Genomic DNA, 23086 nt, shown 5'->3' on the forward strand with positions numbered 1-23086 from the left:
GGGGTATTGCGAAATGCGCGTAATTTTAATCTCCGGGTCCGCGGGAGGAATTGTGCAACCGTTTGCAAGGTCGTAACCGGTTAGCTTGGGTTACGGGCACGAAATATTTTACGTAAACGGTTAATAAAAGGGTGCCCTTTATCCGCGAATTTTAATCGGGCGCCGTATTTTAGGCGGGTATAAATTAGCACGACGCGGGCCGAAAATAATCCTACGTTTTTAAAAATAATGGACGAAAGGGTGGTTTTATACGCCGGGAAAATTGCCTATACCGTTAAAACCAGCGGTTTATTTAATATTTATAAAATCCTTTTTATTTATACGTTGGGTTATATTATACCTCGGTTACGTAAATGGCCGAAAAACCCACGCATGCTACCGCTATTTTGCGAAATACAGCCGCAAACGGTCCGTATTTTATTATCCCAAAACTTTTAAAGTAAATAACGACCGCCATTATTTTGGTAACTTTTTCGGCCACGTAGCGGCGCCCGTCCAACCGCCGGTTAAATTAAGAACCTAACCAACGTATACCCGGGTACCGTTCGGCCCCGGAAACGTTTTATCCGCGTCGGCCGCCCGGCAGTTGGACCGGGGTAACCGTTTTACCATTAATCCGGATTTCCGGGTTGCGACCGTATCTTTTTTTAATAATATAAATCACCTTTGTTTTTTCCGCTGCGAAATGGATTTTCTTTTCCGCCGCAATTTCGTGCATATTCCGGAATTTATTTTCCAACCAACGTACGTTTTTTTCCAACGAAGGTAACGATTTCCATATAAATACGTCGTTTGCGTATACCAACCGCTATTTCGCACCGTTTTAAACGAAATTTGCCAAATATAATATATATAAAATCGGGGAAAAGGGAAACCTTTACGGGGTACCGCACCCAAACCGCCTAAAACCCGTGGTCGTACCCCTTAACCGGATTCGGGCCTGGCGGTCGTTTAAAAAATTAATTACGAATTTGAAAAGCAATTTATTAAACCCAAAATTCCGCATTTTCCGTATTAATCGCCTATAAAAAAGGGCGTCGAAAGCGTTTTGGACGTCGTATATAGTAAAAGTAATTTCCTCCTTTCGAATTAAAACCTGCTCGATATCGTGGGCGAAAATATAAACCAAATCCGTCGCCGATCGTTTGGGTAAAATACCGCCGTAAATATAATTAAAAAACCCGTTATCGTATACAACCCAAATTATCCGGCGTGCAACGAATTTTTCGAAACTTTTTCCAATGTAGGAAAAAAGGGTTATAAACCGCCAAAATCGAATGTTGTTCCGGTTTTTTTTCCCCGTTTTCGGTAATATCGCGATTTCGGCCTTTTTCCAAAACGCTGGGAAATATCCGAATTCCAGGTAACGTTGGTAAAACCTGCGCACCGGTTCGGCCAACGCAGCCCATTCGGTTTTTAATAACCGGACGGTTATTCCGTCGATACCCGGGAACGTATTCGTAACCCCGATATAGGAACGTTCCGCTTTTTCCGTATTAATTTGGGCGTTTTAAGGGATTTTAACCTCGTCCGCCGACCAAACCTCCAAAAGGTTTCCCTACAGGTTATCCTCCGCCGAAAAACGGTTAAATACCTCCCGTTGCAATATTTCCGTTTTTGTTAAAAATTCGTTTATTTATTCGCCGTTAATAACCAGCGGCGGAAATTGGAAACGTGGTCCGGTTCCCAACCAATTTATTATATTTTATAAATTTTTATCGTCGCGCAATTAGTTAATCCGGTATTTCCAATCTTCCCGTTTCGCGGCCCGTACCTTTTTCGTATAAATTTTTTTTTCGGTAAAAGCGTTTATTTTATTTATAACGTTCCGTTTTACCCGTTAAAATTTGGTTTAAAACCGCTGGTAATTTTCGGTTTATTAAAAAACCGAATTACTTTTTTTCCCCGCCGACGTACCCACGATTTACGTTATTTGCTTTTATAAAATTATAAATTTAATTACCCACGCGTCCAATATATAATTATCGGCCGCGGATCCCGGGTCCGGTATATTTTATATATTAAAAACAAATAATTCCGCGAATTTTAATAACCGGTTATTTTTAACCGAAACGTTAACCGTTTCCGGGCGCGGGGCGCCGCGCGTCCGCAGCGTGGTATAAAAAAAATCGTAATCGGAATTTATGTAAAAACTGCTATTAATTACAATTATTATATTGGGGAAATTGGAAAAAATTATATCCAATAAACCCTCGTCGCGGTGGGTAAATACGCCGATATTTCCTGTAAAACTTATTTTTTGGGTTTGCGCCTATACCGTTAATTAATCCCTTCCGCGTACGTTTATACGGCCCGGTTAATATATAGTAACCGTTACGTTAAAATCGCCGTTTAATACCGTGGGTCCATTTAATATAATATTATATATTATTTCCAACGCGGTTTCCGTACCCGGAACCCTATATACGTTAACAAATAATATTCCGTTAATTTCGAGCCAAAATACGTCCCGCGTATTTTGGTTTTGCGGTAACCGTCGTTATACGGCCTTTAGGGTTACCCCCTTTTTAACGTAAATAAATACCCGAGGCCGGAACCCAGTTATAATTTCGTAAATATTTGCGTACCATTCGTCCATTGGCGCAAAAATATTATAACCCGGGTGCGTTTGTGTAATTATATTTAACCCGCACTACGGTTTTTAAACGTTAGCCAGGTCCAGTTATTTTTGATAATATAATTCCAATAAACTTAAATATATACTCATTTTTTTACCTACGTTAACCCAAATTACGTCGAGGTATTCCCGTTGCATATTTCCGAACGAATATTTCGTTATATCGATCGATGGGTTATTTCCAAATTTATTATATTAGCGGGGCAGATTTCGGTAACCGTTGCGTTTTCCTCCATTTCGGTTACCTAAACGATTTCGTCGTATATACGTTCCTGTTTAATTTGCAGGAAACTGCGGATATCCGCTTTTACCGCCTCGTATAACCGCGTTTTTTTATTTAAAATATTCGATCGGGAGTTCGAGGTTTACGAATATTACGATAAAATATTTAAAACCGGGATTACAAATGCTGGTTTTCGGCGGGCCGCCTTAACCCGATCGTTAATAATCGCGGCACGGTTAATATATCCGATTTTACAAATCCCTTTTAATTTACGTTGTAAAAATCGTTTAAATTTCCCATTTACTATTAAAAATCGGGCAAAGCAATTTTTATATCCGGATAGGAAATAACCGTAACAATTAACGTATTTGGGGGCTATTTTGCACGGTTTTTCCTTTATTATATATTTTATTTTACCATATATACCGTAACGCGTTTACTGTACGCAGCGACGTATTTCGTAATATTCCTAATAACCGTCGTAGTAATATATAATTTTACGTAATTTTTTAATTTTCCGCGCACGTTTCGACATTCCAAAAAATTGAAAAGGTTTTACGGGTTAAAAAAAAAATATTATTTACGTATTTTTAACCGTATATAGGTCGTAATTATATTTGGAAATATACCAATTAATTGGTTGTTAACCTATTACCACGGTAATTTCTTTTTAAATTATTTTATATACATCCTTTTTTCCGTCCAAATAATTTAACGTTCCGGGTATTCCAAAAACGGTATATATATATTAAATTATCGGGATAGTAATTTCCCGTACGTCCAATACGCTTATAATAATTTTAACCGCGCTAAAATTAAGGAATTTTTACCGTATTTCCTTAAAAATTACCGTAATACCCCAACCCGTGGGGGTACGTTTAGCGTTTAGGATTTTATTATATAATACCGAAACCAATTCGGCCAATTTGGTCGTTACCGCGTATAATTCCCTCGTTATTATCCGCAATTTATTATTTACGCGGATTAAAATACGGTTAAACGGTTATTTTATTAAACGTTTTAAAATTTGGGAGCGGTCCCGGCCCGATTAGGAAAAAATTACGGAATTGTTAAATATATTACCGGACGTCGTACGTATCGGGTATAAACGCGTGGCCGGGATTAAAATTTGCGTTAGGGCCGCCGTTGGTAACGTGGCGGTTCGTTCGGTTTATATAACCGATTTATTAATGGGTATACCTTTGCTTTTAAAGGCCGACGACGCCGTGCCCGTCCTCGTAATTAAAATATTGCGTTTTTCGCTGGAATTGGTCGGCGAACGCGACGGGGAGCGCGAACGCTTTTTTTTAGGAAGGGTGCGATTGAAAAACCAACCGTTAATTACGTCGTTAAATTTAAAAACAATTTTCCTAAACGCGGCGTCCTCCGGGGCTTGTAAATTTTCGAATTTAGTTGCAAAAACCTTTGCGAACCAATTACCGATTATTTCCACGTTTTCCAATTCCTGTTACAGTGTTTTAATAACCAGGGCCGGGAGGTTGGAATACCTTCCGCGGCCAGCCGGTTAAAGCGCGTTAGCGGTGCGCGTGTCGAAAAATACGTGTCCCGATTCGGCCTGGTCCTGCGGCAAAACCTGCGGCGTGCTTTGCGGGCGCGCGCGGCGGTTTGAGACCTTTGGTAAGGCCATAACGACCGGCGCCCGGAGGGCGAAAATTCTTCAGCTGTTAAGCTTATTGGTGTGTTTGGGTGTGAATCGCTAACAAAGGTGGGTCTAACCCATGAATGGTGGAGGATGGTGTTCGTTTTCCAATAACTGTTGAACAGCAAAATTGGCTAAAAAATCCAAGTTAACGTCGATAAACTTCTTTTAACGGCCCAAAAACCGATAAATCCAATGGTTAAAGAACGTATGACGAATAAGGGGGTAAATATAGGAGTTAAATATTATTTTGCAAACAAAAAAGCACAAATTCGTCCGTTATATATAATCCATGGCCGTCGAAAACTAATAACCGTTTTTCAGGGGTTAAAGGTTGGGTATACGGAATAAACACTTTTTTTAACCATTCGATAACCGTTTCGTTATTTGTCCACCCGTTTTCGGTTGCGTAAAATTACCAATTATCGAAAAGGTTTAAATCCGTCGGAAACCATTATTGTTGTACGTTTTTTCCTTTAAATATAATAAGGGGAGGGAGGGCAACGCCCGAAACCGATATATATTCGATTATAATTGTCCAACCCCGCGTTCCGGGCTTTTTCCGTTGCAACGGCCGGATCCCGTTAAACCCTAATGTTAAACCATTAAATCCTTTGCCTTCCATTATACCGGTTTCGTCAATATTCCAACGGTTTTCCGGTTTAATAACGTTAATAACCGGGTTTATAATATAAGGCCACCAGGATTTAATTATTTCCGTAATAGCGCCATTTGTGACATTTGGACCATGAGATGACCAAACCCTAACCCTGACCCCTGGCCAACGACCCACCAGGGTAATACCTTTATCTACGTCGCGTTAAATTCAGAATTTTGTTTCCTTTTTTCTCTTCAAAGTAGAATTTTCGTCGATAAATGCCAATAAACTAGTTTCCGTATTATATTTACCCCGGGCCGTAACACAATTTTACTTTTAAAAAAATCGCTGGCCTAACGATTAACAAATAAAATATAATAACCTATTTTTACGCCGCTGGCGAGCGACGAAAATAAATCCGCATTCGATAAACCAAACCCGACCGGAAATTGATAAAAACGTTAATTTTAAACCCAAACCGACCCCAATTTATACCTAAATTAAAGGACCATCCACCTGCGAACAGGAAATTACGAAGGTTAATTTCGAACAAAACGGAATAAATAAATCGCTCCACCGATAACCCGACCCGACCAAAAAGTAAAACCGATTTCACGCCAAATACCGATTCCACCCTCGAAAACGAAATCGAAGTTGATTTTTTTTCGAACACCGCGTGGTTTAGTATAAAAACGCCTAAGGAAAATTTAAACGAATTCGAGTTTGCAAAAGTAAGGTATACAACGCCGGAAATAAACCCAAATATAATGGCAAACGGAAATGGCCTAGCCAGCGAGATCGCTAGGCTACAGGCAGTTATTACACGCCTGCAAACCGAAAGACAAAATAACCAACCGGAAGCCCGACAAGCCACACCCGAAAATAGCGCCTTTGGAGGCACCAGGTTCGAACCGACCAAGGTAGAAACCGACGCCTCACGCAACGCGACCGGCGGAGCAATTTGGCAACAGTAACCGGGTGGAAAATGGAAACCTGTGGGATATTTTTCAAAAACGATAACCCCAGCAGAACGCGCATACTCGATCCAAAACCGAAAACTGCTGGTAATGGTTTAAACGCTGGAATATTACGAACCAAAATTATTGGGGATAAGCTTTTTCGTGGTTATAAACCACCAAATTTTAATTTACTATTTTACAAAACGATTTTTTTCGATTTAATAAATGCGTTGGGCAAATTTCCTGGCCAATTTTAATATTACGTTTTAATACCGCCGCGGTAAAAACAATATAACCGCCGATACCTTGTCCCGCAAAACGGCAAATTTTCCAACAATTAAAATTCGGGAAAAAAAAGAACGGATAATAATTTTAATGCCATTTAAAAAGATTATATTTACGGTGGCCGCCGTTAATATTGCCGACCCAAACGGCTACGTAATAAACGGCGCAAATTTGGTAAACCTAATACGACAAAAAAACGAAAAACAAAAATTAAACCAATATTAAAAAAAGCTAATAATCCCGGAAACGATTTTAAATGGACAAATCTTTTTAAGGACCGCTTTAATCCGTAATATTCACGAACCCAAAATATTCGCCCACGCAGGATAAAACAAAACGATATAAACGATTAAAAAATAGTATTTTTAAAAGGGTATAAATTAAACCATTCGGAAATATATCAAAAACTGTTACAATTGCGAACGAAATAAAAACAAATACGATAAAACCTCGGGCCTATTGCATCCGTTACCGATACCGAATTACGTTTGGGAATATGTAACAGTTAACGGAAAAGATATATTTAAAAACAAGTTCGGATACGATTATATATGGGTATTCGTTTGCAAATTTAATCGCCTAATAACCATTATCCCAGGACAAAAAACCGATACAGCAAAAATCCTAACCTCCCGATATTACCGATACCTATACCGTTTCCTAGGATTATTTTTCGTTTGGATTAACGATAACGCCGGGCCGTTTATTTCCGAATTTACGGCGACGATAAATAAATTTACGGGTATTAAATACCGATACGGTAGCGCCATGCATTTTTAAATATAAAATATTGTAAAAATTACTAACCAAAAACTGGACCAAAAGCTACGGTTTTATATCGACAAATACCAAACCAATTGGAACGTATATTTACCTATTTTGGATTTTACCTATAACGCCGCGTAATATTCCAGTTTTAATATATACCCGTTAAAAGTAATATTCGGGACCGAACCCCGAAACCCGCTATCCACCGATTTACCAATTACGACCGTTAATTTAAACCAAAAACGAAAAACCCTGCAAATCGTCCGCTAAATTAAAAAAAATCCAAAAATTGGTTCGCCAAAACGCGTTAAAAACGCAGGCGAAATAAGAAAAACAAATTAATAAAAAGCGGCGACCAGTAAATTTTGGAATTAACGATTATATTTTCGTTAAAAAAAAGGGTTTCCGACGACCGTACCGACGACCAAATTGGATTTACAATAAACCGGATTATAGCAAATTTTAAAAAAACGAAAATATAATTATATTTTAAACGTATTTAAATCGTTTAAAAAAAAAAACTTGTTCCACGCAAACCGTTTCCGCAAAACCGCAATGGACCCATTACTATAATAAAAAAAAAGCCGCCTCCGCTAAAAAAAATTAACGGAAAACCAAAATTTATAATCGATAAAATTTTACCGTCCCAATTATTTGGCCGGAATAAAACGTTACAATACCAGGTCGCGTGGCAAAAATGTAATCCAAACGACACGTAATACCCGGCCGAAAATTTCAAAAATTTAACGATAATTTTTAACGATTTTTATAAAAAATATAAAAATACCGCAAAACCGCCGAAACGATTGGTAATTTGGATAAAAACCGCTGCCGAGGATAAATTGGACAAACCGAATTAAAAGGATAATGTGGTAAAACATAGTAAATTAAACGGTAAAAGGAAAAAACGACGATATGGTTAATTTGATAAAAATTTCGCATAATTTCCTGCGTCGATATACGAGGTTTGGAAAGGGGTAATATAATATTTGGACTATAAAATAGCTAAACCCTAACCCTGACCTTTGGCCAACGACCCACCAGGGTGATACCTTTATTTACGTCGCGTTAAGTTCAGAATTTTGTTTCCTTTTTTCTCCTTAAAATAGAATCTTCGTCGATAGATGCCAATAGACTAGCTTCCGTGCTATGCTTACCCCGGGCCGTGACACCATCAACCCGGGCGTTTTTTATTCGACGGGGCCTTTGGGTTTTAAGGATTGGATAACGAGCCAAAAACCGGGCTATCCAACGTTTTCCAAGGTTTTTTATTTCTCCGCCGGCCTGAAAGATTCGTTCGGCAAAAAATCGTAATTCTTAATACGTTGGCGGCAGGCCTAAAGCGGCCTGGGCAAGCACCCAATCGATTAAACGCTTTTTTTGTTCCGTTGAAAGCTTTTGGGTAATAGATTTTGCTTGTTGCATAGGTTGAGCCCCTTTTAGACGGTTTTGAAGGGTATTTCTAGGGATACCCCATTTTCGGGAGGCTTTTGCAATTGGATCGCCCTTATTGACGTCTTTAATTGCAGATATAAACTGGTTTTCAGTATATTGCTTCATTGGAAAATGGAGAATTAAGATTAGAAAAAAGTAAATCTAAAAGTGAAAAATTGGTCGAGATATTTATAATAGAAATTGGAGGTTAAAAATAAAAGTAATGTTATTTTTGGGTGTTAGAAGTTGGGGGTGCCCGAAATGGGGTACGCAACGTTAACAAACATCAATGTCAAAACACTGCGACAAGCTAATGGTCAGTTGGTCACTAGGATGAAACTCGATGGCAAAACCCTTTTCCAAAATCCTTCAAAACCTCTAATCATGGATTTCGTGCATTTCGTCACCATTAATCTTCGCCGCAACTGCCAACCATTACAACCGCGGTGCTGCACATTAAAACCAAGCCATAATTAGTGAAAAAACGTATTAAACAGATAAAAATAACGGTTAAACTCGCCCGGGTAATTTGGAACGTTTGTCCACAGAATTAGGCTAAATAAAATCGCATTACAAATATATACCAAATTTGGGATTTATTACCAAAGTCCAAAACAGCGGATTTTACACAGCTCGAAGCCAGTATTTAAAATTTTACGAAACGCACCGATATATTATAATAGCCTGATATGGTCCTTCGTGGCGAAATATATAAGAACTGCCCTGTTAAAAAGGCCCAGCAAAAAAAAGCTATAAAATATTTTGCATCCCATTATATAAAAATATCGATATATAAAAATCCCTTATCGATAATATTATTAAATTTGGTTTAACGACATTATATATACCATTTACCACTGTTTTTTCGTGTTTTTAAACTTGCCTTAACAAGATATTTAGCTGCATTAACCGCGTTGCATTAAATCGCGAGGCAAATGGGGATATATAAAGCAACGTAAAAAATTGAAAGGCGCCTACAAATTTCACAATGCTAAGTAAATAAGCGGATATTTTAATTTCCGGTAGTCAAAAAGATATTCCGAACAGGCTTGGAAATTAAACCATTGCCCGCGACTAATGTAACAAATAAACTTTTTATTGTACCAAGGTTTATAACGTAGCATTTTGGGTCGAATTTGCGGGCATTTTATGCATAAATACCACCTGTGACATTTGGACCATGAGATGACCAGACCCTAACCCTGACCCCTGGCCAACGACCCACCAGGGTAATACCTTTATCTACGTCGCGTTAAACTCAGAATTTTATTTCCTTTTTTCTTCTTAAAATAGAATTTTCGTCGATAGGTGCTAGTAAATTAGCTTCCGTACTATAATTACCCTGGCCGTAACACAATTTTACTTTTAAAAAAATCGCTGGCCTAACAATTAATAAATAAAACGCAATAATTTATTTTTACGCCGCTGGCGAGCGACGAAAATAAATCCGCACCCGATAAACCGATCCGATTTATACCCAAATTAAAAAACCATCCATTTGCGAGCAGGAAATTACAAAAATTAATTAAAAACCAAACGGAGCAAATAAACCGCCCTATCGATAACCCGACCCGATTAAAAAGCGAAATAAATTTTTACCCAAATACCAATTCCAATATCGAAAACGAAATCGAAATTGCATTTTCCTCGCGGTCCCCGGAATTTAACGTAAACGTACAAAAAAATAACCCCAAAATTATGGGCGACGCAAACGACCCAACCAGCGAAATCGTTAAATTAAAAACGGAAATTTTAAATTAAAAAACGCGTTAAAAAACGATATACCCAATCCCAGGTTTTACCGAAAATTAAAGCACCGAAAACCATTAATAAAAAATGCATTCGGCGGAACGAGTTTTAAAGTAAAAGGGATGGCCGTTTGGCCAACCTTTACCGAATTTTAAAGAACAGGTGGTATAAACCCTATTTATAATAATAAAGCAAGAACCAAAGCCGATCTACCCCCAAAATTCGCAGGAAATAAAACGCAATTTAATAGCTGGTTAATAAAAATGGCCGACAAATTCGAAAAAAATGTCGCCATTTTCAGGACCGAAAAAAATCGGATACGTTACCAGATGAATTTGCTCGAAAAAAAAACCGAAAAAGCAATAATTACTCGTTACGTTTTAATTATACGTTTTTTTTATTAGTAACCGAAATAATCCAAATTTTGAAATTTATATACCACGACCCCAACCAGTTTATAATTGCCAAAAAAACCTTTAAAAAACACGAATTGAAGCTAGGTAAAGGCCAAAATATCCACGAATTTATTACCACGTTTAATTTACTAACCCAATAAGTAAAAATTCGAAAAAAAAATTGGAAATAAACCTTATAGGAATATATACCCGCCGACCTGGATTACCGGCTGCTGCAAGATAATAAAAATATCGAAATAAATTACGAAACGTTTTACCAGTACGTTATTAAAACCGTTTACAGCAACCAACTGGTATTAAAAAGGGCAAAACCCGAAAAAGCACCGATAAAATCAATACGAAAAACGAAACCCGCAATAAGCAAAAAACAGTTTCGACGAAATTCCGTTCGCGTTACAAATCCAAAAATTATTAAAAAGATAAAACGGAATTAATTACGATGGCTAAAACCGGTCGTTCGCTGATTTATAAGGAGAAAAAGGCGCATTGGGATATTAACATTTATTTTATATGCGGAAAAAGTGGTTATAATTCCAAAAATTATCCCGAAAAAAAAAATAAAGGATGTTAAAACAGTAGAATAAAAGCAATAAACGGGTATTTTAAATTCGGAAACTACAAACGAATCGGGAAAAAAATAAAACCGCCGCAAACCTTTTCGGTGGTCCAAATATTTACAATAATTTAAACTAATAATAACCCAAAATTTACATTTTTTATCGTTCGAATTTAAATATAGGTTAATGGCGTAATATTATCGGTTAAAATTTTTTATAATACCGGAGCAAATGTTTCTTTTTTAATTAGCCCAGCAATCGTTAAATAAACCGCAAAACGGTTAAAAACCCGGTTCCAAAAGTTAAAAACCCCGTTATTTTTATCGGATTACCGCAAACAGGACGTAAAACGGATTACGCATAAATTAAAAACAATTTTAAAAATCGATGGACGCCGGCTTAATAACCAAATGTTTTACGTAACGGAAAATGGATATAATATATTTATTGGGCAGGATTAATTAATTAAATAGGATGTTTGGATCCACCCGAAAACGTAAACGTTCGTATAATTTAAAAAAACACCGTCGCTGGTAAAATTTTCGCCAATTATTAAATTTCCGAATATATTATTAAATAAACCCGATCCGGTTGCATAAAATAATATAAAGCGGTGCGACCGAGCATTCGAACGAAAAACCAAAAAGGTGCAAATACTCCAACGACCGTGGCGCTAAATAATTTTTTTAAAATTTAAACCGACCCCGGTTATTTTGGGCGAGGAGTAAACCGTTGTAAATATAGCCGCATTTTAGCACAAATTGGACACCGACCCCCGATAAAAACGATGGAAATCGTACCCAATACCCACGCAACCTATTACGTTAAAAATTGGACCCGAAAACCCCGCTATTAATTTATTTACCGTTAACCGTCCGTACCGATGGAAAACTAATAAGGGAAAACCGATTCCGTTCCCGGAAAATAAAAACCCCGACCATATCGAATTGGTCCGACGCAAATTACCATTTCGATTTGTTTATTTGGAAGGATTTTTTTCGAAAACAGTTTTAACTAATTTATTTCCATATCGCCCAGGGTACGATATAATTTTAAAGTTAAATAAACCGAAAACAGGATCGCCTCAGACGTATAAAATATTTGTGGAATTCCTACCGTTCGAAAAAGAAATAATCGACGAATTGCTACGTATTAAATTTATCGAACCCTATATGCAAACCGACCCAGCGCCTATCCTATTTATACTTAAATTATATTCCAAAAAACGCCGTTTTTGCACCGATTACCGATGGATTAACCAATTTTTAAAAAATCGATTCGTACCAACCCCGGATATTAACGGAATTATTTTTAATTGTCGCAATGCAAAAAGGTTTACGAAAATCGACATAATCCGAACTTTTAACCGGTTATATATAACTGTTGGTTGAAAATATTTAACTGTTTTCCGCACCCGTTAAAGTATTTTTTAATGGAAGGTGTTTTTTTTTGGGTTAAAAATCGGCCCAATTTGGTGGCAATTTTTTATTAACGTTTAACTAAATAAATTTTTGGATTTATTTACCAGCGTATACGCCGACAATACTTTGGTTTATTCCGACGGAAGCGAAAAAAACATTGGAATTTAATAAAAAAAATTATTTACCGATTAAACCGGGTTAACCTTTAGGGAAATATTAAAAAATTTCGATTTAACGTTACCACGGTCGATTATTTTGGTATCGTTATTAACGCAGGTTTGGGTATCCGTATCGATCCGGATAAATTACAGGCCATTAGCGATTGGAAATTCGAAAACCTTACGTCCAAAATAGCCGTACGTTCCTTGTTGGGACTATGCAATTACATCCAAATATTTTACCACCATATTGGCAGCGTCGTTAAACCGTTAAACCGACTGTTAAAAAAAAACGCCAAATTTGCTATAGGACCAAAATAAAGGCGAATATTTAAAAAAATAAAACGTTTAACCTACGATATACCGGTTATAGCATTTTTCACCTTAAGCCGACCGATTAAGGTAAAAACCGACGTTTTACGCAACGCGACCGGCGGAGCAATTTAGTAATAATAACCGGGTGGAAAATGGAAACCTATAAAATATTTTTTAAAAACGATAACCCCAGCAAAACGCGTATACCCGATCCAAAACCGAAAACTATTGGTAATAATTTAAACGTTGGAATATTACGAACCAAAATTATTGGGAACAAACTTTTTCGTAGTTCCAAACCACCAAATTTTAATTTATTATTCTACAAAATAATTTTTTTCGATTCGATAAATATATTGGGTAAATTTCCTGGCCAATTTTAATATTACGTTTTAGTACCGCCGCGGTAAAAATAATATAACCGCCGATACCCTATCCCGCAAAACGGCAAATTTTCCAACAATTAAAATTCGGGAAAAAAAAAACGAATAATAATTTTAATCCCATTTAAAAAAATTATATTTACGGTGGCCGCCGTTAATATTACCGACCCAAACGGCCACGTAATAAACGGCGCAGATTTGGTAAACCTAATACGACAAAAAAACGAAAAGCAAAAATTAGGCTAATATTAAAAAAAACTAATAATCCCGGAAACGATTTTAAACGGATATATATTTTTAAGGACCGTTTTAATCCGGGAAGTTCACGAACCCAAAATATTCGCCCACGCAAAACAGAACAAAACGATACAAATAATTAAAAAACAGTATTTTTGGGAGGGTATAAATTAAACCATTCGGAAATATATTAAAAATTGTTACAATTGCGAGCGAAATAAAGGTAAATACGATAAAACCCCGGGTTTATTATATCCGCTACCGATACCGAATTACGTTTGGGAATATATAACAATTAACGGAAAAAATATATTTAAAAACAAATTCGGATACAACTACGTATAAGTGTTCGTTTGCAAATTTAATCGCCTAATAATTATTATCCCAGGACAAAAAACCGATACAGCAAAAATCCTAACCTCCCGATATTACCGATACTTATACCGTTTCCTAAAACTATTTTTCATTTGGATTAACGATAACGCCGGGCCGTTTATTTCCGAATTTATAGCGAGGATAAATAAATTTACGGGTATTAAACACCGATACGGTAGCGTTTTGTACCTTTAAATATAAGGTATTATAAAAATTACCAATTAAAAACTGGACTAAAAACTACGGTTTTATATCGACAAATATTAAACCAATTGGAACGTACATTTACCTGTTTTAAATTTTGCCTATAACCCCGCGTGGTATTTTAACCTTAATATATACCCGTTAAAAATAATATTCGGGATCGAACCCCGAAACCCGCTATCCACCGACCTACCAACCACAACCGTTAATTGAAACCAAAAACGAAAAACCCTGCAAATCGTCCGCCAAATTAAAAAAATCCAAAAATTGGTTCGCCAAAACGCGCTAAAAACGTAGGCGAAACAGGAAAAACAAACTAATAAAAAGCGGCGACCAATAAATTTTGGGGTTAACGATTATATTTTCGTTAAAAAAAAAGGTTTCCGACGACCGTACCGACGATTAAATTGGATTTATAATGGACCGGATTATAACAAATTTTAAAAAAACGAAAATATAATTACATTTTGGACGTATTTAAATCGTTTAAAAAAAAAATTTGTTCCACGCAAACCGTTTCCGCAAAACCGCAATGGACCCATTACCACAATTAAAAAAAAAGCCGTTTCCGCCAAAAAAAATCAACGGAAAACCAGAATTTATAATCGATAAAATTTTAATATCCCGATTATTTGGCCGGAATAAAATATTGCAATACCAGGTCGCATGGTAAAAATATAATCCAAACGACACGTAATACCCGGTTAAAAATTTTAAAAATTTAGCGATAATTTTTAACAGTTTCCACAGAAAATATAAAAATGCCGTAAAATTACCGAAATAATTGGTAATTTGGATTAAAACCGCTGCCGAAAATAAATTGGACGATAAACATTTCGCATAATTACCTGCGTCGATATACGAGGTTTGGAAGGGGGTAATATAATATTTGGACCATAAAATGACCAAACCCTAACCCTAACCCCTGGCCAACGACCCACCAGGGTAATACCTTTATTTACGTCGCGTTAAATATGGAATTTTGTTTCCTTTCTTCTCCTCAGAGTAGAATCTTCGTCGATAGGTGCCAGTAGACTAGCTTCCGTGCTATGATTACCCTGGCCGTGACACCACCAATTAAATTGCCAAATTGCGATACGGGTATTTGAAAATATTCAGCCCAAAGCCAATATCCTAAAATGCGACTTTTCGTTTATTTAGGTAAAGCTATTTGCCACAGTGTAGGTGTAAATAACGTTGAGCATTGCCCTAATCGGCAATGCAATCATGTAGACCTCCGCAAATAAAGCCGGTGTTACATGTTGTTTACCACGTATAATAATTGCTTCCATTATAATAGAAGAATATTTACTTTTGATTTACACTTTAAACATTAAAAAAATTTAAGTTTATATAAGTTTGTTTAATTTATTATCAAGGAAGTTTTTGTAATATTTATCTTTACGCGTGGTAAAATATATATTAGCGTCGCAAATTTCGAGATTATCTTAGAGCATCCGTCGAACAACACCTTCTTTATTCTCCCCAATTTATTACCGAAATCGGTAGCGCCCACAGGGCCCAGACCATTAAATAGGAAAACCAGAGGAGAGATTACCAGTTTTCACAATTGTACGGCTTTATCTATAATACAATAATTATTCAATTTAATAAACTACGAGAAAAATAAGTATGAAATAAAACATAACTACAACAAATATAATAAATAATATTATAGCTTTTACTTATAAAGTCCCCAATATTATTATTAATGCATAATGCGTCCAAGGCATAAATATAAGTCGCCAAAAATATCTATTTATATATGAATATATGCGCGTAATATTATGTTTGACGTTAAAAACCTTGCTCAAACAATAATATTGAACAAATATTTGAATACAAATTGTTAACTTTTACCTTCCATCCCTTCACGAAAAATACTCTGTTCCCATCATCCATTCCTTACTGTTTTGAACTATTCTCTTATTCTTTTGAATTGACCAAACTTGCAAGTTTTCTTTACCTGTTAATTTATCACTTTAAGCAAAATGCTCCCAGGTAACCTTCTTAAGGCTTTGGCCTGTGCTATTTTGGTTAACGCCATGCCCCCTTCTCACAAACCTTGTCGTTGCCCTACTGTTCGCGCCACCGGTCACCCCGCCGGTCACAACCTTGGTCATAGCGCCGGTTATAGAGGCCGTTCACTTGTTCCGAGGAATGACCCCAAAAAGAAGGACGATGACAGTAGTGGCGGTGAAGATAGCGACAACCCACCTTCTAGCAGCGATGACGACAGCGGGGATAGCAGCAGCGATTCCGAGAACGAAGCCCCGGGAGGCTTCGATTGCGGCTGGTGCGAGAACTCAAGGTCACAAGTTTGCAGATATGGGTAAGTGTAACGGTGTTACTTTTAATATACCCGTTTGCTAAAGATTCTACAATAGTTACTGCGGAGTTAGGAACCACCATTACGGACGACGTTAACTTGTGGGACTGCCGTATTTAAATTAAACCCTGTTATTTCCACCCATTGGTAATATTATCCAATAGCAGAATAAATTTCCTCCCATTACTCCTTGGCGATATTGGCGATTTAACAGTGGTAGGAAAGCGTTACTTTTTACTTTGTTATTATAAAGCCCGAGTCCAGGGACTTGCCGCTTTAAATTAAAAAGCGGGTTTTAAAGCGGCCGGGTAATGGCCGGTAAATCTCGCCAAACCCCTAATAAGCCCTCTCCTTCTCGAAAACAGCAATATACGCAAAGCCAAAGCGAAAAAAACCTATTCCGAGGTCCTGGCGAGGGGAAGAGATATAAATGGTACCATTAACCCCGATATTGGACAATCAGCGGTTGTTTGGGAGACACCGGTGCGGTCGAAACAGCTTGGCGATCTCGTTATAACCTGTAGGCGCAAACACGTATACGATTCTACTGCCCGGCTGTTTTGTAACAAGTTTCAATAGGGTTGGGATATTAAAAATGCCGCATTGGCTCGAAAGCAGCACGAAATTAATACACTAAAGGTTTAATTGGAGGCAGCGCGGCCTTCGAAAAGAAGGGAAGGTGCAAATGGACCCCAAACCCCTTTTTGTGGATATCCAAGATGTTAGGCGCATATAGGAACAAGTTGCAGGAAACTCAAATATCCCAGAAGAATCTCTAGTTTCTAATAATAATTCTAATACTACGGATATTTTAAATGTAAACGAGTTAGGTAGCGAAGTCGACGAATGAAGTAAGAGAGTTGAAAACACGTTTATTTTTGTAGGATGTTCGGTGACCGGGGGTGTTCGGGCACCAGGGGTTTTAACTAAATGTTGGTATTGTAGCGCCAGATAAAGTTAAATATAAATTAACCCGCCTGTACAGGCTTTGTTTTTTTTATAATTATCGCCAACGGCCATTCGTTACACAGTCTTCCGTACCACCCCTTATACGATTTTAATAATAATATTCGCGCGCGCGATTTTTTCTTTATTCTTTTGTAAGAAAAAAGGTTGGTTGGCTTTTTTTAATACGGCTGTTACGGAATGGCGTGCCTGGGCGACTACCAACCGTGACTAGCTCCACCCCACGTAATAAATACCAAGGTTCGTTATTATATATTTATTTAGGCGCGTGTACGCGATTGGCACTGCGTGACTTTTTCTTCTTTATATTGAACTATAAATTTTCGAATAAAATCGCCCCTATATTACAGCCTTATTTTATTGGTATTACTGTCGTAATACCAATATCGTCCTGCAATATTTACTGAGGTCTAATTTCTCTGTCAAATTGAAATATAAGATCCGGGGGCGCTCCATTTAACCATATAAGATTACAGTCCGAATCTGCCCTCACACGATAACGTATGTTGTTTTGGTTAAATATTACTGCAAGTTCCATGGGAAAGTCAGCCAGCCACTGACCAGAACCAGGATTAATTATATATCGACAACGTGCTCCGTCCCAGTCGTCATTTGATTCGAAATTCCCCGTGGGGAATACTTTAGCAGATCCCTTGGCCACGACGGTGTTTATTGGAAAAGTTACCAGAGCCGAAACGATGAAATAACTTCTGAACTGCATATTAACGGAGGAAATCGAATAGATTTTATATTCCCGCGCTTGATATATATCTTATAACAATAAGAAAAAGGATCCGGATTGCTGACCAGAATTGAGAAGAGTTGCAATTATAAAGGCAAATTGCAGGGGAAAGGAGTAAAGAGTTTGTGAGAAATGTAAAATATTTAATATAAAGGTAAAGTCAAAAAGAGAACAATTGTTTTAAAAATGTTATACCAAAAGAAAATCTTAATCGCGGATTTAAAGCGACTTAAATATTAAAAGAGGGTTCCACTGTTAAAAGAATTAATTTGATAGCCTGTAAACAGGCAATCGAAAATTTTTCGCTCAAATGACTAGTTACGCTTGTAATTAGCAAATAACTTAATAATCGATGGATTCCCTATCAAGTATTTCGCATTGAGTATTAACAGGTAATATAATATTAGGGAACCGCGGCCATCCTAGGTATTAGAGGAAGTTAATTATAACAGGCCACTTTTAATATGGGAGTCGGTCTTATTAATTATAATATATAAATAGTATTTTTAAACTTTAGAAACAAGAGTTAAACTAATTATTGCAGGGATTTATAACTTATTTATTATTTAATTATATGTCCGTTATACCTGCTTAAAGTTTAGTCTTATATATTTCTTCAAACGCTTTAAATAGTTTCTACTGTTACTTTGTCGAATGTTTGCTAGTTTGTATTTGAAATATATGGGTATGGACGATGTATATTAATGCAAAAAATCCCTGCAAAACCTAATAATAGCAATTATTCGAACCGGTACAAACAATGCGGCTTTGCGGTATCCTGGCACACAAAAGCCACCCCTTAATCGATGGACAAACAACGTAACAGGTGGATGAGTTAGCATTTAAATAATTATATTAAATCGCACAATGCGTATATCGGATGCTAATGCTCGACGGGCACGGCAGTTATCAGTCCCCTAATGTTAAGGGCTACTGCAAAGATTACAAAATTATTTAATTCTGCCTGCCAACTTAGTTATTTTATTTAACCGATCCATCTGACGCTGGAGTAATCGGTATCCTGAAGCGGGCGTACGCCTAAGAGATCAACTATTACTTGTTACATGTAAGGATCAGGCCCCCAGACCTACCCTTAGAATTACGACTCGGCTCCACCAGCCACGCCGAGTCAGGGATCGGACAAAGGGGTCTCTCCAGCGCGCCGTCAATTTTGTTTTCTCTCTTCTCTTGAGTTTAGAATTTTCGTTAATAGTGCCCAAAACACTAAGGTTGTCCAATATATACCTGACCGTAACAGTATTTTCATTACTAACTCGTAATTTATTAACTGCACTATATTTAATACTTATATGCTAGACTAGGAGGTAAGGAGTGTTCTAGGGTTTGGCTGCGAGCCATGCAGTCCTAGCATTATAGGGGGGCGTCGACCCGGGGGTGCGGGCGAGGCCAAACGCATGGTCGTTTCCATCTCTATTAATGCACATGCAGAGGTACGGAATACAGAAAGGTAAAGCGAATGGGAATATAAGAGGGGGCGCAGGAGTTTGCGTTGGATATGTGGATAATGCTCGCGACCATGAGTTAGTGATGTTTGAAGGAGCCGCTGTACGTGAATGCTGTTGTTTATCGACGACAAATTTGCAGTTTGTAATTATTATCCTCGTCAGCCAGTTTGTGAAGGAATGTGCATTGGCTGTTGAAGCATTGCTTATATTTTGGCCAACCCGATCAATGTTAAATCGAACCTAGTGCACGCCTCGATTGGACCCAGACGACTGAGCAATATACGTAGATTAACAAGGGCCGATGCTGAGTCCGCTGGTAGCCCAGACTGCGGCCAACATCCGGGACAGGGGAACCTTTAGTGCTCAGAAAGCGGTTGAACTGCAGTGGCTGCCATTGCCGACAAACGCTTAGTCGATTTCCGCAGATACTCGTGTGCTGCCAAGACGGGTAATACGGACTCCAAGAGTAGGGACCCAAGTTCAAGTCCAGGCGACGGTGCTCGCCCTTTTGCTGTCGCCCTTTCGATGTCGCCCTTGACGGATCTGTTTATTGTGGGCGGGGGCGTTGCGACATCCAACGGTTAACCAACGGCTCTCAAGCGCCACACAGAACGACCGTGGAGCATACGAATCCTCCTTTCCCAGAATGGCGAGAAACTGGCCCATGACGCCGAGGCCGCCGGACGACTGCCCCTGTAGTTATTGTGTCTTGCATCAATTGGTATTAATATCAACTCCACTTGAGCCGCTTATGTAAGATTGTGACTGGTAGTCACAAAGTCGCTAGATCTTCTCTGTCGTCAATTGATTAACCCACCTAATATCTTCACAATAACTATTGCAGCCTATGTATTTTGATGTCGCAGAGCTAAAAACAGCCAAATTATCGTTGTGGGCACAATACAAATTATCTGCAGCACGCTTCAACCTAAACAACACTACTTGATTCAATACATGACTTTGGTTGTCAAGATGGTTTGGATGTCACCAGCGGCGTTCACTAACACAACTGGGATTCCACCAATAAAAAACACAGTTGCCGCAATTAGGCGCTTGGAATACATTATAGGCCAAATAATAATAACATTTGCTTCTTGAATAACTGCCTTTTTCTTCTTTTCTGGATTATCGCTACGTCTACCGCTCGATAGTTCAGCCTTGACCATCGCGAAAGATCACTATTGGATCTATTTCCTACTTCCATGGACCAAAAAGCGTCATATGACTCGGGCTGGTGGTAAAAACGGCCCTGCGCCCAATCGCGTTTGCTTGTGACGAAACTCTTCCATTTACGGAAAGCGCCTATAAAGCGACTGTTGCGACTGTTTGTGGAGCTGAGTCCTGGTTGGTGTGTTAATGAACAGAGGAGTACCAATATGGTTATTTCTCTTTGCCACATATTTGCCGTATCAGATTTGAGCCGGTGGGCAACATCGCAAACCTTTGAACCGCTCTCGCTCTGCCTCGGCAAGCTAGTCGTCAGCGCTCCTAGCTCCTCCATTGCCCCAGTCCCAGGCTTTTACCATCCCGTGCTATTACTGGAAAGCCCATGCTGCGTGATTCTACTGTCTTTAGGCGGCAATATTCCCCAAAAGCTTAGTAGGCAAATGCGCGCCCTGGAGTAGCACGACGCTTGAAACCTAGGATTTACCTTGTTTCCACCCTTTCACCAAATGCCTTAACACAGTCGACCGTTTCACTGCCCCAAGAGATAATTGTCGGCGAGGGGTGTTGGGTGACGCCAATGGCAGAATACACTGAGCAATAAGCAGCATTGTTCGTAGATTCGTAGATCTACGTGATGCATCCGTGGTAGATTTACTTATATGGTGAGAACGTTATACCTCTGCAATCTGGATATATTCGGTCTGTCTTCTATTTAAGTCGTGCGACTACAATTTAACGTTTACCGCCGGGTGAAAAGTCTTCGTGCGGCCCGTGCTCACTGCTTAATTACCCGGTCGCCGGGGCCGCAATTCCGGCCCGTATTGCCTTCCTTCCTTGCGCGCGCGCGAATAAAGCTATTCCAACATTGGCAATTTTTCTTTTTGGCGCGCGCGTATGGCCCTATTGTATTTTGCGGCAATAATGCGTTTTGCAGGTGTTAAATTTGCGGCGCTCGTCGTTTTTTTTGGGGTATAAATAAACGCCTTCCCAACCGTAAATTACGGTTATTTACCTCCCATTATTATCCGTTATACGTTTAACCAACAATACGTAATTTATTTTATATTGGTTGTTATTATTATGTATTTATTTTAAATTAAAAAAATAATTGATTTTTTATTGCTGGCGAATTTTTGTTATATGGCGCGTGCGATTAGTCGGTTGGTCGAGGTAATTTACCTTTTTTCGGTTTATATTAACGGCCTTTTTTTCCCTCGATTCGGCCTTCAATTTTTTTCCTCCTCCACGTTATTTTTATCGATTTCTTTTAACAATCGATCGCACGTTTAATTTTTTTTTTATTAACAATTTTCTTTTTTTTCATTTCTTATCGCCCGCATTTTTTTCTTTTTTTTTCGACTTTTCGTTATTAATTTTTTGCGCGCGCGCCTTCGAAATCGTTATTATATTTTTCGTTTTTACTGGTCCTGTTATTTCGATTGTCGATTTTTTCGCCGGTCCCGTTATCGTGCGCAGGACCCAAAATAAAATCTGGATTATTTTATTTATTACGTCCGCAAACAATCGTATTTTTTTCCGCAACTTAACTATTAATATATATATTCCCCAACTTTTTTTTTATCGTATATTTAAATAACGTTATTTTTCATAGGATTTTAAACGCGCGTTCGCCGTTTTACCGTCGCGCGATATCAAAATTAAAATTTCCATTGGATCGTTTGAAAAAATCCAGTATTTGTTTACGACCATTTTTCGTCGCGAAAATTATTTCCGTACCGTTTTAATCCAATTGCGCGGACGCACCGTTATCCGTTATTTTTCCAAATGCGGTAATCCCAACGTTTTTCCCAAATTTCGGTATTACGTGCGCCTTTTTTTATATTATAACGGTATTTGCGTTAAATATATTTGGTAAAACCGTGTTATTTAATATTTGCACCACTATACCGGTAACGTTCCTCCTGCCGAATTTATCGGCGGTAATTCGCACGGCGGTTCACATTATAACGGTTCGCATTATAGCGGTTTTTATTACGGCGGTTATTAATACGTGTTACGATCAAGGTATCGGGTAA

At 38.0% G+C, this 23086-nt stretch overlaps 2 protein-coding genes across 2 annotated transcripts; one reads left to right on the forward strand and one right to left on the reverse strand.

The window, feature by feature from the left end:
- Window positions 1–16371: 16371 nt before the first annotated feature.
- On the forward strand, window positions 16372–16807 carry PpBr36_11116 (uncharacterized protein; the record flags this gene model as incomplete). Its single annotated transcript, XM_029898219.1, has 2 exons — window positions 16372–16712; window positions 16768–16807. The coding sequence occupies 2 exons, from the start codon at window positions 16372–16374 to the stop codon at window positions 16805–16807; spliced, it is 381 nt and encodes a 126-aa protein (XP_029743461.1).
- A 3556-nt stretch (window positions 16808–20363) lies between these two features.
- PpBr36_11117 (uncharacterized protein) lies at window positions 20364–20549 on the reverse strand (the record flags this gene model as incomplete). The annotated part of the gene is made up of 1 exon (XM_029898220.1): window positions 20364–20549. One exon carries the CDS (start codon window positions 20547–20549, stop codon window positions 20364–20366), a length of 186 nt encoding a protein of 61 aa, XP_029743512.1.
- Window positions 20550–23086: the final 2537 nt, after the last annotated feature.

Source organism: Pyricularia pennisetigena (assembly GCF_004337985.1).
Source record: "Pyricularia pennisetigena strain Br36 chromosome Unknown Pyricularia_pennisetigena_Br36_Scf_13, whole genome shotgun sequence".
NCBI classification, from domain to species: Eukaryota; Fungi; Ascomycota; class Sordariomycetes; order Magnaporthales; family Pyriculariaceae; genus Pyricularia; species Pyricularia pennisetigena.